At 43.9% G+C, this 13,766-nt stretch overlaps 1 protein-coding gene across 1 annotated transcript; it reads left to right on the top strand.

The window, feature by feature from the left end:
• Window positions 1–691: 691 nt before the first annotated feature.
• Window positions 692–13,496, top strand: VPS72 (vacuolar protein sorting 72 homolog). The gene is made up of 6 exons (XM_073567015.1): window positions 692–892; window positions 9,471–9,623; window positions 9,778–9,886; window positions 9,969–10,145; window positions 10,272–10,416; window positions 10,558–13,496. The coding sequence occupies exons 1-6, from the start codon at window positions 776–778 to the stop codon at window positions 10,931–10,933; spliced, it is 1,077 nt and encodes a 358-aa protein (XP_073423116.1). The 5' UTR covers window positions 692–775; the 3' UTR covers window positions 10,934–13,496.
• Window positions 13,497–13,766: the final 270 nt, after the last annotated feature.

The raw sequence follows: 13,766 nt of genomic DNA, 5'->3' as shown, positions 1-13,766 counted from the left end.
ACACCCCATAAGACCTGCCGTATCTTGAGAATATCCCATAAGGCCTGCCGTATACCGGGAACACACCATAAGGCCTGCTGTATACCAGGAACACACCACAAGACCCGATGTACTTTATATGAGTAGCACCCAAGTTCCCCCGTATACTGGGAACATCCCATAAGGCCTGCCGTACAGCGGGAACACACCATAAGGCCTGCTGTATACCGGGAACACACCATAAGACCCGATGTAGTTTATACGAGTAGCACCCAAGTTCCCCCGTATCCTGGGAACACTCCATAAGACCTGCCTGTATACCGGGAACACCCAGTGAGACCTGCTGTATACCAGGGTGATGTGATGCTACCAAGACAACCCCATCACCATGACGCACATATCAGTTTATTATAGCGTCACATTGTAATCTCATTATTTTTCACCTTCCTACTATCGCAGGAAGAACAATAATAAAGATGGACACAAATGTAAATAATATCAACTTTATTCCTTTAACTTCTGTCTTCTATGAGTTAGAAATCACTTGGTGCGATCAGCCACGTTGTGGTTGGATTTTGGTTGTCAAACTGTCAGTATCTCCATTCTCCACATTGTCGCAGACTGATGACGTTTCGCGTTACTTCGAATGCTGGATTATGTAGACTTCCCTGATTGGCTGAGACGGTGTTCGCTTTTGTGCTGCATTCTGATTGGCTGCGTCATTCGGCGCTCACTCGCTTTTCCTTGCTCCCACTGTAGGCTCGTTCTGTCGCTGACCGATTTCTAGAACCGCAACATGAGTTTGGCGGAGAGCAGAGCACCCCGAAAGACGGCGGGAAACCGCATGTCCGGTCTGCTGACCCGGGAGGAGGAGGATGAATTTTACAAGACCACATATGGAGGCTTCAACGAGGTCAGTGTTTGCAGAGTAACTACCTTTAGGTCTGTACAACAGCAGAGCCTACAGGCTGTCATAAAGGCATGCTGGAACTTATAGTCCTCGCTCACATTCACTTGTGCTTCCCAGTCCTCTGCACCTCCTGTAGCTCCAGCCCTGTCCTCATGCACCAGGAGGCCCAAGCTGAGCAGGTTGTGACCACAGATGAGTGCTGAGGAAAAGAAGCTGCAGCCCTCTAGGAAGCCAGAAAAGTACTGGCCCAGAGTGATATGTAACAGTGTTATACAAAGGGTTAAGTGATTCTGACCTCTTACACCCCAGTATGAGGGGTGTCCATGCCGCCCACAGTGATTCTGGGCAGAAGAGCAGCAGATGTGCATTTAGCTGTGGTTTTATCCCCTTCCTCTGACGTGACGTCTCTGACAGCGGTTCTTAGATGGCGCCATTGCCAGGCACGGTCGTTCTGGGGTCTCCGACCCTCCACCGATTGCTATGAGCTGATGCATAGCTCCTGACTATTCCGCATCCGGCTGTCCCTGAAAGACTGGGCATCATAATGGCGATGCCAACACCAGGTCCCTGCTCCATCGTTACATTGGGGTAGAGACTGCAGGACTTGCAAGTCATGTGATTGCCAGCAGAGACCAGCTCCGTCACTGAGGAGCTGAGGTGTTTGTGTGATGATCGTGTAGTGAAGGGGGGCAGTGAGGACATCATATTGTGTGGTGAGGACTCTGGAGGCACTGGGCTGTGTGTGGGATGGTGGGGTATTATACTGTGTGTGGGGACATTGTACTCTGTGAAGGGTGGCAGAGGCATCATACTGTGTGTGGGCGTGGTGAGTACATCATACTGTGTGTGGGGACATCTTAGGCTAGTTTCACATTTGCGTTTAAGGCCGCAGCGTCGGCCTGTGCACGGCGGCCGCCGCCAAGCCCCACCCCCTCCCGTGCCTCCGCCAGTAGCTCCGCCTACGGGCGCATGACGCTGCATGCGTCCCCTATCTTTAGCACTGGGGACGCAGGCCGTGCGCAGGTATGCGTTTGGCGGCACATGCGTCCTTTTGACGCTGCGCCGAGCGCACCAAATTGCAACCTGTTGAGTTTGGCGCTGGTCGGCGCGCCGCCAAACGCATACCTGTGCACGGCTGCCTCCCCAGTGCTAAAGATAGGGGACGCATGCAGCGTCATGCGCCCGTAGGTGGAGCTACTGGCGGAGGCGCGGCGGCCGTGCGCAGGCCGACGCTGTGGCCTTAAATGCAAATGTGAAACTAGCCTAACTGTGTGGAATTTTTTACCTTTGCCTTTATTTTATCCTCCTGTCGTCCCCCTATTAAAGTGAACCTGTCACCTGTTTTGGCTGCTGTAAGATACGGCCACAGCCTTTCAGGGCTTATGTACAGCATTCTGTAATGCTGTAGATAAGCCCCCGCTCCGACCTGAAAGATAAGAAAAATTAGTTTAATTTTGCTCACACGGGAGGCAGTCCAGTCCGACGGGTGTCGCAGGTCCAGCGCCTCCCTTCTTCTTGCGATGCTGCACTCCTGTTGCTTCATCGCTCCCTGGCATCGCGTTCCTGTGCAGGTGTATTTATCTGCCCTGTTGAAGGCAGAGCAAAGTACTGCAGTGCGCCGGAAAAGGTCAGAGAGGCCCAGCACCTGGGTACTCCAGTACTTTGGTCTGCCCTCAACAGGGCAGAGAAGTACGCCTGCGCAGGTGTGCAATGCCGGGGAGCCATGAAGCAACAGGAGGGTGGCATCGCAAGAAGATGGGAGGTGCTGGACCCCGGACTTGTGACACAAATCGGACAGGACCGCCCCTGGTGAGTATAATCTTATTTTTCTTTTCTTTCAGATCAGATTGGGGGCTTATCTACAGCATTATAGAATGCTGTAGATAAGCCCTGAAAGGCGGTGACCGCATGTTATACTGGCTAAAACAGGTGACAGGATCCCTTTTAACCCCTTCCTGACATCAGACGTACTATCCCGTCCATGGGACCCGGGCCCCTATGCCCATGGAAGGGAAAGTACGTCTACCGCGATCAGCGGCGCCCACGTGGTGAGCGCCGCTATTCGCGGCCGGGTGTCAGCTGATTATCACAGCTGACACCCGGCACAATGTGTCAGGGGCGGTCACGGACCGCCCCCGACACGTTAACCCCTTGCACACCGCGATCAAACATGATCGCGGTGTACCGGGGGTTAAAGGGAAGCATCGGCAGGGAGGGGGCTCCCTCCGTGCTTCCCTGAGCCCCCCACGGCAGCGCAATGTGCAGCGCTGCTGCCGGGGGCTCCTTTCCTGCAGGCCCCCGAATCCAAGATGGCGACGGGGGCCTGCAGGAAGCTGGCTTCCTCAGTGCCTGCAAAGCGCAGGCATGAGGAAGCCTTGTGCACTGCCTGTGACAGCTGATCTGTCACAGTGATCTGTGACGAGCCGCCACCTGGGACTATTTAATAAAGTAAAAAAAAAAATTAAAAAAAAGTGTTAAAATAATTTAAAAAAAATCGCCAAATAAATTACAAAAAAAAAAAAAAAAAAATATTCCCCCAAATAAATCCATTTTTTGAAAATAAAAAAAAAACAAAAGTACACATATTAGGTATCGCCGCGTCCGTAGCGACCCGCCCTATAAAACTGTCCCATTTGTTAACCCCTTTAGCGAACCCCTTAAAAAATAAAAATAAAAAACGAAGCAAAAAATGATTTATTATCATACCGCCAAACAAAAAGTGTAATAACGCGCGATCAAAAAGACGCATATAAACAGGGCTGTGGAGTCGGAGTCGGTGCTCATTTTGGTGGAGTCGGAGTCGGAGTTGGAGTCGGTATAAAATGGACCGACTCCGACTCCTAAAATATATAATAAATTGGGTACAGTAATTCAATGCAGGATGTGCTGAATATTTTTTTATAGGAGTTTGGGAAAGTTATGAAATGTCCTATAAATGACTGTTCTATTCCTGATCTAAGGCTACATTCACACACAGCGTTTTTCCTGTGTTTTTTGAGGATACGTTTTTCAGCTGCAAAAGCTGATCATCTTTTTAAAAAACTGCATCACCTGAAAGGTTTTTGAGCTCATAGATAATGTTTTCAATAGCAAAAGCAGATTAGAAATCTGCTCTATCTATCCATATCTGTCTATCCATATCGTATCTGTACCAAAAAGAATGAAAACCGGGTAGTACACCAATATATATTCTGTTCTATCTAAATATCTTGATTATTGGATCATAAAAATGATTAAATGTCTGAGGTTCACATTGTACTACAATAAATTTTTCACTTAAATATAAGCAATATGTGTGGGAGTCGGAGTCGTGGAGTCGGAGTCGGAGTTGGAGTCGGAGTCGGTGTAAGGGAAATTGAGGAGTCGGAGTCGCAGGTTTGGCTTACCGACTCCACAGCCCTGCATATAAATATCCATGGTACCGCTGAAAACGTCATCTTGTCCCGCAAAAAACGAGCCGCCACACAGCATCATCAGCGGAAAAATAAAAAAGTTATAGCTCGCAGAATAAAGCGATGCAAAAATAATTATTTTTTATATAAAATAGTTTTCATTGCATAAAACCGACAAAACATAAAAAAACGACCTAAATGAGGTATTGCTGTAACCGTACTGACCCGAAGAATAAAACCGCTTTATCAATTTTACCGCACGCGGAACGGTGTAAACGCACCCCCCCAAAAGAAATTCATGAAACGCTGGTTTTTGTTCATTCTGCGTCCCAAAAATCGGAATAAAAAGCGATCAAAAAATGTCACGTGCCCGAAAATGGTACCAATGAAAACGTCAATTCGTCCCACAAAAAATAAGACCTCACATGACTCGGTGGGTCAAAATACGGAAAAATTATAGCTCTCAATATGTGGTGATGCAAAAACTATTTTTACAATAAAAAGCGTCTTTTAGCGTGCGACAGCTGCCAAACATAAAAACCGCCATAAATAGTAAATCAAACCCCCCCGTTATCACCCCCTTAGTTAGGGAAAAACAATAAAATAAAAAAAAATGTATTTATTTCCATTTTTCCATTACGGTTAGGGCTAGGGTTAGGGCTGAGATTAGGGTTAGGGGTGTGTTGGGGTTCGGGTTGGAGTTAGAATTGGGGGTTTCCACTGTTTGGGCACATCAGGTGCTCTCCAAATGCAACATGGCGTCTGATTTCAATTCCAGCCAATTCTGAGTTGAAAAAGTCAAATGGTGCTCCTTCCCTTCCAAGCTCTGACATGCGCCCAAACAGTGTTTTACCCCCACATATAGGGTCTCGGCCTACTCAGGACAAATTGCAAAACAATTTTTGGGGTCCAATTTCTCCTGTTACCCTTAGGAAAATAAAAAATTGGGGGCAAAAATATCATTTTTGTGGAAAAAAATGATTTTTTTTATTTTCATGCCCGGGCATTATAAACTTCTGTGAAGCCCTTGGGGGTTCAAAGTGCTCACCTCACATCTAGATAAGTTCCTTAGGGGGTCTAGTTTTCAAAATGGGGTCATTTGTGGGGGGTTTCCACGGTTTAGGTACATTAGGGGCTCTCCAAAGGCAACATGACACCCGCAGACCATTCCATCAAAGTCTGCATTCCAAAACGTCACTACTTCCCTTCCGAGCCCCGACGTGTGCCCAAACAGTAGTTTTCTCCCACATATGGGGTATCAGCATACTCAGGACAAATTGGACAACAACTTTTGGGGTCCAATTTCTCCTGGTACCCTTGGGAAAATAAAAAAATGGTGACTAAAAGATCATGTTTGTGGAAAAAATACAAATTTTTTATTTTCACGCCCGGGCGTTATAAACTTCTGTGAAGCCCTTGGGGGTTCAAAGTTCTCACCACACATCTAGATAAGTTCCTTAGGTGGTCTAGTTTCCAAAATGGTGTCATTTGTGGGGGGTTTCCACTGTTTTGGTACATCAGGGGTTTTCCAATCGCGACATGATGTCCGATCTCAATTCCAGCCAAAAACGTCAAATGGCGCTGCTTCCCTTCCGAGCTCTGCCATGCGCCCAAATAGTGGTTTACCCCCACATGTGGGGTATCAGCGTACTCAGGACAAATTGCACAATAACTTTTAGGGTCCTGTTACCCATGGGAAAATAAAAATTGGGGTGAAAAGATCATTTTTGTGGAAAAAATATGATTTTTTAATTGTACCGCTGTACGTTATAAACTTCTGTAAAGCCCTTGTGGGTTCAAAGTTCTCACCACATATCTAGATAAGTTCCTTGGGAGGTCTAGTTTCCAAAATGGGGTCACTTGTAGGGGGTTTCCACTGTTTAGGTACATCAGGGACTCTCCAAACGTGACATGGAGTCCAATCTGAATTCCAGCCAATTTTGCATTGAAAAAGTCAAACGGCGCTCCTTCCATTCTGAGCTCTGCCATGCGCCAAAACAGTCGTTCCCCCCCCCCACACACATATCAGGTATCAGCGTACTCAGGACAAATTGCACACTAGCTTTTGCAGTCCAATTTCTCCTGTTACCCTTGGTAAAATAAAAAAAATTGAACCTGAAGTTTTTTTTTTGTGAAAAAAAGTTAGATGTTCATTTTTTTTTAAATATTCAAAAAAATTCCTGTGACGCACCTAAAGGGTTAATAAACTTCTTGAATGTGGTTTTGAGCACCTTGAGGGGTGCAGTTTTTAGAATGGTGTCACTTTTGGGTATTTTCTATCATATAGACCCCTCAAAGTGGCTTCAAATGTGATGTGGTCGGTAAAAATAAAATGGTGTTGTAAAAATGAGAAATCGCTGGTCAACTTTTAACCCTTATAACTTCCTAACAAAAAAAAATTTTGGTTCCAAAATTGTGCTGATGTAAAGTAAACATGTGGGAAATGTTAGTTATCAAGTTTTTTGTGTGCCGTATCTCTGTGATTTAAGGGCATAAAAATTCAAAGTTGGAAAATTGCGAAATTTTCAAAATTTTCGCCAAATTTCCGTTTTTCTCACAAATAAACGCAAGTTATTTGAATGAAATTTTACCACTAACAAGAAGTACAATATGTTACGAGAAAACAATGTCAGAATCACCGTGATCCATGGAAGCGTTTCAGAGTTATTACCTCATAAAGGGACAGTGGTCAGAATTGTAAAAATTGGCCCGGTCATGAACGTGCAAACCACCCTTGGGGGTGAAGGGGTTAAGCTCCATAAAGAGTTTCATATATACCCTAAAATGGTAGAAATAACAAGGACACTTTACGCCTAGAAATCAATTTTTTCCCCAAGGGTGGTTTGCACGTTAATGACCAGGCCAATTTTTACAATTCTGACCACTGTCCCTTTATGAGGTAATAACTCTGGAACGCTTCCATGGATCCCGGTGTTTCTGAGATTGTTTTCTCGTGACATATTGTACTTCATGTTAGTGGTAAAATTTCTTTGATATGACTTGCGTTTATTTGTGAAAAAAAGCGGAACTTTGGTGAAAATTTTGCAACTTTGAATTTTCATGCTCTTAAATCACAGAGATATGTCATACAAAATAGCTAATAACATTTCCCACATGTTTACTTTACATCAGCACAATTTTGTAACCAAAGTTTTTTTTTTGTTAGGAAGTTATAAGGGTTAGAAGTTGACCAGCGATTTCTCATTTTTACAACACCATTTTTTTTAGGGACCACATCATATTTGAAGTCACTTTGAGGGGTCTATATGATAGAAAAAACCCAAAAGTGACACCATTCTAAAAACTGCAAGGTGCTCAAAACCACATTCAAAAAGCTTATTAACCCTTCAGGTGCTTCACATGAATTTTTGGAATGTTTTTTTAAAAAATGAACATTTAAACATTTTTTCACAAAAAATTTACTTCAGATCCAATTTGTTTTATTTTACAAAGGGTACCAGGAGAAATTGGACCCCAAAAGTTATATATGCAGGTAAACCGCTGTTTGGGCGCATGGCAGAGCTCGGAAGGGAAGGAGCGCCATTTGACTTTTCAATGCAAAATTGGCTGGAATTGAGATTGGACGCCCTGTCATGTTTGGAGAGCCCCTGATGTGCCTAAACAGTGGAAACCCCCCATAAGTGACACCATTTTGGAAAGTAGACCCCCTAAGGAACTTATCTAGATGTGTGGTGAGCACTTTGAACCCCCATGTGCTTAACAAAAGTTTATAATGTAGAGCCGTAAAAATAAAAGATCATAATTTTTTTCACAAAAAATGATCTTTTCGCCCTCAATTTTTTATTTTCTCAAGGGTAACAGGAGAAATTGGACCCCAAAATTTGTTGTGCAATTTGTTCTGAGTACGCTGAAACCCTATATGTGGGGATAAATCACTGTTTAGGCGCATGGCAGAGCTAAGAAGGGAAGGAGCACCGTTTGAGTTTTCAATGCAAGATTGGCTGGAATTGAGATCAGACTCATAGTTGCCTTTGGAGAGCAGCTGATGTGCCTAAACAGTGGAAACCCCCCCAATTCTAACTCCAACCCTAACCACAAAGCTAACCCTAATCCTAACTATAGCCCCAACCCTAACCGGAAAATGGAAAGAATACATTTTTTTTTTTTTTTTCTTTTTTAACCCTAACTAAGCGGGTTATAAAGAGGGGTTTGATTTGCTATTTGTAGCGGGTTTTTATGTTTGGCACCTGTCACACACTAAAAGACGCTTTTTAATGCAAAAAATAGATTTTGCATCACCACATTTTGATAGCTATAATTTTTCCATATTTTGGCCCACAGTCATATGAGGTCTTGTTTTTTTTGTGGGACAAGTTGACATTTTTATTGGTACCATTTTCGGGCACACAACATTTTTTCATCGCTTTTTATTCCGATTTTTGGGAGGCAGAATGAACAAAAACCGGCAATTCATGAATTTCTTTTGGGGGGGGGTTTACACCGTTCCGTGTGTGGTAAAATTGATAAGGCAGTTTTATACTTCGGGTCAGTACAATGACAGCGACACCTCATATATATATATATATATATATATATATATATATATATATATATATATATATATATATATATATATATATATATATTTTTTTTTTTTTTTTTTTATTTTTTTTTTACGTTTTGGCGCTTTTATGCATTAAAAACTGTTTTTTATATGAAAAATAATTATTTTTGCATCCCTTTTATTCTAAGAGCTATAACTTTTTTTTATTTTTCCGGTGATGGAGCTATATGGTGGCTTGGTTTTTGCGGGACAAGATGATGTTTTCAGCGGTACTGCATTTATTTATATCCGTCTTTTTGATCACGTGTTATTCCACATTTTGTTCGGCGCTATGGTGATAAAGCATTGTTTTTTTTTTTGTTTGTTTTAATGGTGTTCACTAAAGCGGTTAACTAGTGGGACAGTTTTATAGGTCGGGTCGTTACAGACGCGGCGATACCAAATATGTAACAGTATCCAAGCCGGCCCACAGGTGTGGAGTCTGGACATTTAAAAATGGGTGGACGGCTGAACTTCACGTCAAGTCCCTTCAGTTGTAAATGACACTAAACCAGATGCTTGTTGTAAGTTTTTGGCGCTGGGTGGTGCATCTACCCAGTGACTGATGGTACGGCATCCACTTGAATAGTCTTTACTGGCTCTGACTTTCTCTTCTTTTCCTTAGGAATCTGGCGATGAGGAATACAACCAGATCCGATCAGAGAGTGAGGATGAGGTGGACTCTGACTTCGACATTGATGAGGGCGATGAGCCCACTAGTGACCACGAGGACGACGAACCCAAGCGGAAGCGAAGGGTAGTGACCAAGGCTTACAAGGTGAGTGCAGAAGTAGTCTTACAGCGGAGAGATGCTGTAACTGACCTTACGGTTAGCTTGAATTTGTGCAGTGGGTGGTTAAAGCATGGTGGATATCCTTTCAGTCACTTCTTTACCCCTCATTTATGCTACAGTTCCCTTGTCTCCTCCACAGGAGCCGATTCAGCTCCTGAAGCCCAAACCAAAGCCAAAACCTGATGCCGCTCCAAAAAGCCGTGCGGAGAGACCACCCCCACAGGAGGTCACAGAAGACAGCGTGGACAGTGAGTGGTGACTGTTTACTGGACGTTGCAAGCTGTTGCTCCCGGTTTTCAGCTCTCCTGAACTTTGAACTTTGCTCGACAGGTCGTAAGCAGATGCGCCAGTCTACCACCGAGCACACGCGTCAGACCTTCCTGCGCGTGCAAGAGAGGCAGGTGCAGTCCCGCAAGAAAAAAGGACCTCACCCAGACAGACCCCTTACCCAGGAGGAGCTTCTGGAGGAGGCCAAGATTACTGAGGAGATCAACATCCGCTCTCTGGGTTAGTAAAAGGTGGTGAAAAAAGTTTTGACTCGACGAAGAAGAGGAAAAAATTAAAAGCTGCCGATCGGGAAGGAGATAATAATTTTGCTAATCACCCCATATACTGTTTTTCTTCTGCTTGCAGAAAATTATGAACGCCTGGAGGCGGACAAGAAGAAGCAGGTGCAGAAGAAGCAGAGATACGTGGGTCCAACCATCCGCTATCACTCCGTAGTCATGCCTCTTATCGCGGATGCCGGCGTGAAAGAGGAAAATGTAGACGTGGAAGGGTGAGTGCAATCAGTATTGCTGCCATGGCAGATTCACTGAGTCATACAGAAACCCCCCTCCTCTGTAGGCTTTGTACTGGTATCAGTAATGGCGGCCATATTGGTTCCCAACTAACACTGAGCCCCACTCTTCTATTCCAGGTTGGAGCAGGAGCAGTCTGGTGATTCAGTTGCGCCTCCTGTCAGCAAATGTTCCCGCACCTTCATCACCTTCTCGGAAGACGAGACTTTCGAACATATTTTTCCCAGGAACAAAACCCGCCTCCCCGTCCGCGAGCTGTGCCCTGTCACCCACAAACCTGCCCAGTACAGGGACCCCATCACCGACATTCCATATTACAATGCTCGCGCCTTCAAGATCATCCGAGAGGCGTACAAGAAATACATCACTGCTCACGGCCTGCCCAATGCCGCCATGGCTGCCGCCTCCATGACTCCTGCCACCACCACACAGGACACCAGCCAGCGCAACACACGGCAGAAAATAGTCATCAAGCAGAGCGTGCCGACATCTTGATCACCCGGACAGTGCGGGATATCAAGGAAGACGGGCGCACAACAACTCTCATCATTCATGTTTGTTTTAAATGTTTTTCTATATAATTATTTTCTGTTCACAGTCCCTTCTGTGCGATGTAATCTCCATAGACCATGCAACTTAGTGCATTAGCAACCAGCTATAAAGAGAAGGCGATCCAGATGGTGACTTTTATAAGTAGCCCCAAACATAAGAGAAGATCTGGATGTGCATTTACATATGGAGGGTGATGGGGAAAGACAAATCTAGTGAGCCAGAGATAGGATGATGGTGTTAGATGGAAGCTTGAAGAAACCTTGAATGTAATTATTCTGCCTATATGGGCACAAGGCCTCGGTATGCTTTCTGTGGGAAAGGTTTGGCTGCCATCACCGCTGTGATAGTGGACTCAGATTGTCACTACTGTGGGTTTTCTTGCCTGCATGTGGCTTACGATCATCTCTCAGATTTGAGTGTGGATCTTGAGGTAAAGGTTGGGGACCACGGCCTTAGACTGTCATAGGTACGAGTGGTTATGGTCGTATTTTGAGACCTGTAAATTTACTAATTTTCCATTGATGGAGCTTTGTGTTTTAGTATTGATTGGGAGCACAGACGACTTTAGGATCTCTTTGTGTTTTGTTTTTTTTTTTGTCAGGTGGGATGAACAAAAAAACAGCAATTCTGGCATTTTTTATGTTTATTTTGTTTGTGATAACTATTAGGTTAGTTTTACAGTACTAAATATTAGTCATATTTTGGGGCATTTTTTTTCTTCACTAAAAGTTTATTGGTAAACTAGTAACTTGGACATGCTGGCATTTGATGGCATAAATAATGCATTGCACTACCTATGTGTAAGGGTAATTTCACACTGCATTCGTGGGTCCCGTCGGGGCATGCATCTGATCTCCCACTCTTCGCCCAAAATGGTTCCGACATATGCACCAACGGGGCCATAGACTGTAATGGTGCAAGCTGAGCAAACATTCGCTCTGACGTGCCTAATTTTCAGGAGTGTCCGCCTACTGCATTCTACTTTGTCTGAGTGTCCTCCTGCAGGCATACACTCTCAAAAATGATGTACGGCAGCTCTGTCTGCATCATTACAGTCTATGGCCCCGATGGTGCATATGTCTGAACCCCATTTTGCAGGTGGTTGGAATGTCTGGCTCAACGGGACCCACAAATGCAATGTGAAAACTAATACTTGTGCGGTGCCATGCGTTATCCCTGACTAATAATAGGCAGGACTTAATACACATACATAGAAACTGAGAATCTGTCTTTGTTGCCCATAGCAACCAATCAGGGCTTGGCTATTACACCAGAAACTGTGTGAATAATGAAAGCCGCACTATGATTGCGCATTATGGGCAACACAGACTACTTGTACTGATCCCCATTGGTTCCTGACGGAGGCAGGATCTAATTTTTCTCCTTTCAGTATAACACTGACTCTTACAATTTCACAGACGTGACCCCAATTATGTCTCATTGATGAAAACTGTCTTTAACCCCTTAATGTCTATGGACGTGCAGAGTCCGTCATGGCAGGAGGTAACTTTAACAGAAAAATCAGAATAGAAAGCGATCAAAAAAAGTTATGTGCCCGAAAATGGTACCAATAAAAAGTCAGCTCTTCCTGCAAAAATCAAGCTCATTAAGTATGAAATATAGCTCATTAAATATCATTTTTGTGGGGAAAAAAAAAGATTTTTTTATTTTCACGGCTCTACGTTATAAACTTCTGTGAACCACTTGGGGGTTCAAAGTGCTCACCACACATCTAGATAAGCTCCTTGGGGGTCTAGTTTCCAAAATGGGGTCACTTGGGGGTTTCCACTGTTTAGGCACATCAGGGGCTCTCCAAATGTGACATGGCGTTCGATCTCAATTCCAGCCAAAAAGTCAAATGGCACTCGTTCCCTTCCGAGCTCTGCCATGCACCCAAATAGTAATTTACCCCCACATGTGGGGTATCGGCGTACTCAGGACAAATTGCATAATAACTTTTGGGGTCCTGTTACCCTTGAGAAAATAAAAATTGGGGGTGAAAAGATCATTTTTGTGGAAAAAATGATTTTTTATTTTCACGGCTCTACGTTATAACCTTCTGTGAAGCCCTTGGGGGTTCAAAGTGCTCAACACACATTTAGATAAGTTCCTTGGGGGGGTCTAGTTTCCAAAATGGAGTCACTTATGGGGGGTTTCCACTGTTTAGGTACATCAGGGGCTCTCCAAACGCGACATGGCGTCCACTCTCGATTCCAGCCAATTTGACATTCAAAATCTCAAATGATGCTCCTTCCCTTCTGAGCAATGCCGTGCGCCTAAAGATTGGTCTTCCTCCACACATGGGGTATCGGTGTACTCAGGAGAAATTGCACAACAAATATTGTGATTCATTTTCTCCTGATACCCTTGACAAAATAAAAAGAATTGTGTCCAAACAAAAACTTTGGGAAAAAAAAGGTAAATGTTCATTTTTTTTCCTTCCACATTGCTTCAATTCTTGTGAAGTACCTAAACGGTTAATAAACTTCTTGAATGTGGTTTTGAACACCTTGAGGGGTGCAGTTTTTAGAATGCTGTCACTTTTGGGTATTTTCTGTTATATTGACCCCCCCAAACTCACTTCAAATGGTAGGTGATCCCTAAAAAAAAAAAAAATGGTTTTGTAAATTTTGTTGGAAAAATGAGAAATCGCTGGTCAACTTCTAACCCTTATAACTTCCTAAGAAAAAAAAAAATTGGGTTCCAAAATTGTGCTGATGTAAAGTAAACATGTGGGAAACGTTATTTATTAACTATTTTTTGTGACAAATCTCTC

Source organism: Dendrobates tinctorius, unplaced genomic scaffold, assembly GCF_039654945.1.
Source record: "Dendrobates tinctorius isolate UK_male_01 unplaced genomic scaffold, ASM3965494v1 ptg000019l, whole genome shotgun sequence".
NCBI lineage: Eukaryota > Metazoa > Chordata > Amphibia > Anura > Dendrobatidae > Dendrobates > Dendrobates tinctorius.
This window is presented reverse-complemented; position numbering and strand designations above follow the sequence as displayed.

Coding starts and splice junctions, on each gene's coding strand:
- VPS72 (XM_073567015.1), top strand. CDS start 776: ATGAGTTTGGCGGAGAGCAGAGCACCCCGAAAGACGGCGGGAAACCGC. Junction 9,624..9,777: donor TAGTGACCAAGGCTTACAAG/GTGAGTGCAGAA, acceptor TCTCCTCCACAG/GAGCCGATTCAGCTCCTGAA. Junction 9,887..9,968: donor CACAGAAGACAGCGTGGACA/GTGAGTGGTGAC, acceptor TTTGCTCGACAG/GTCGTAAGCAGATGCGCCAG.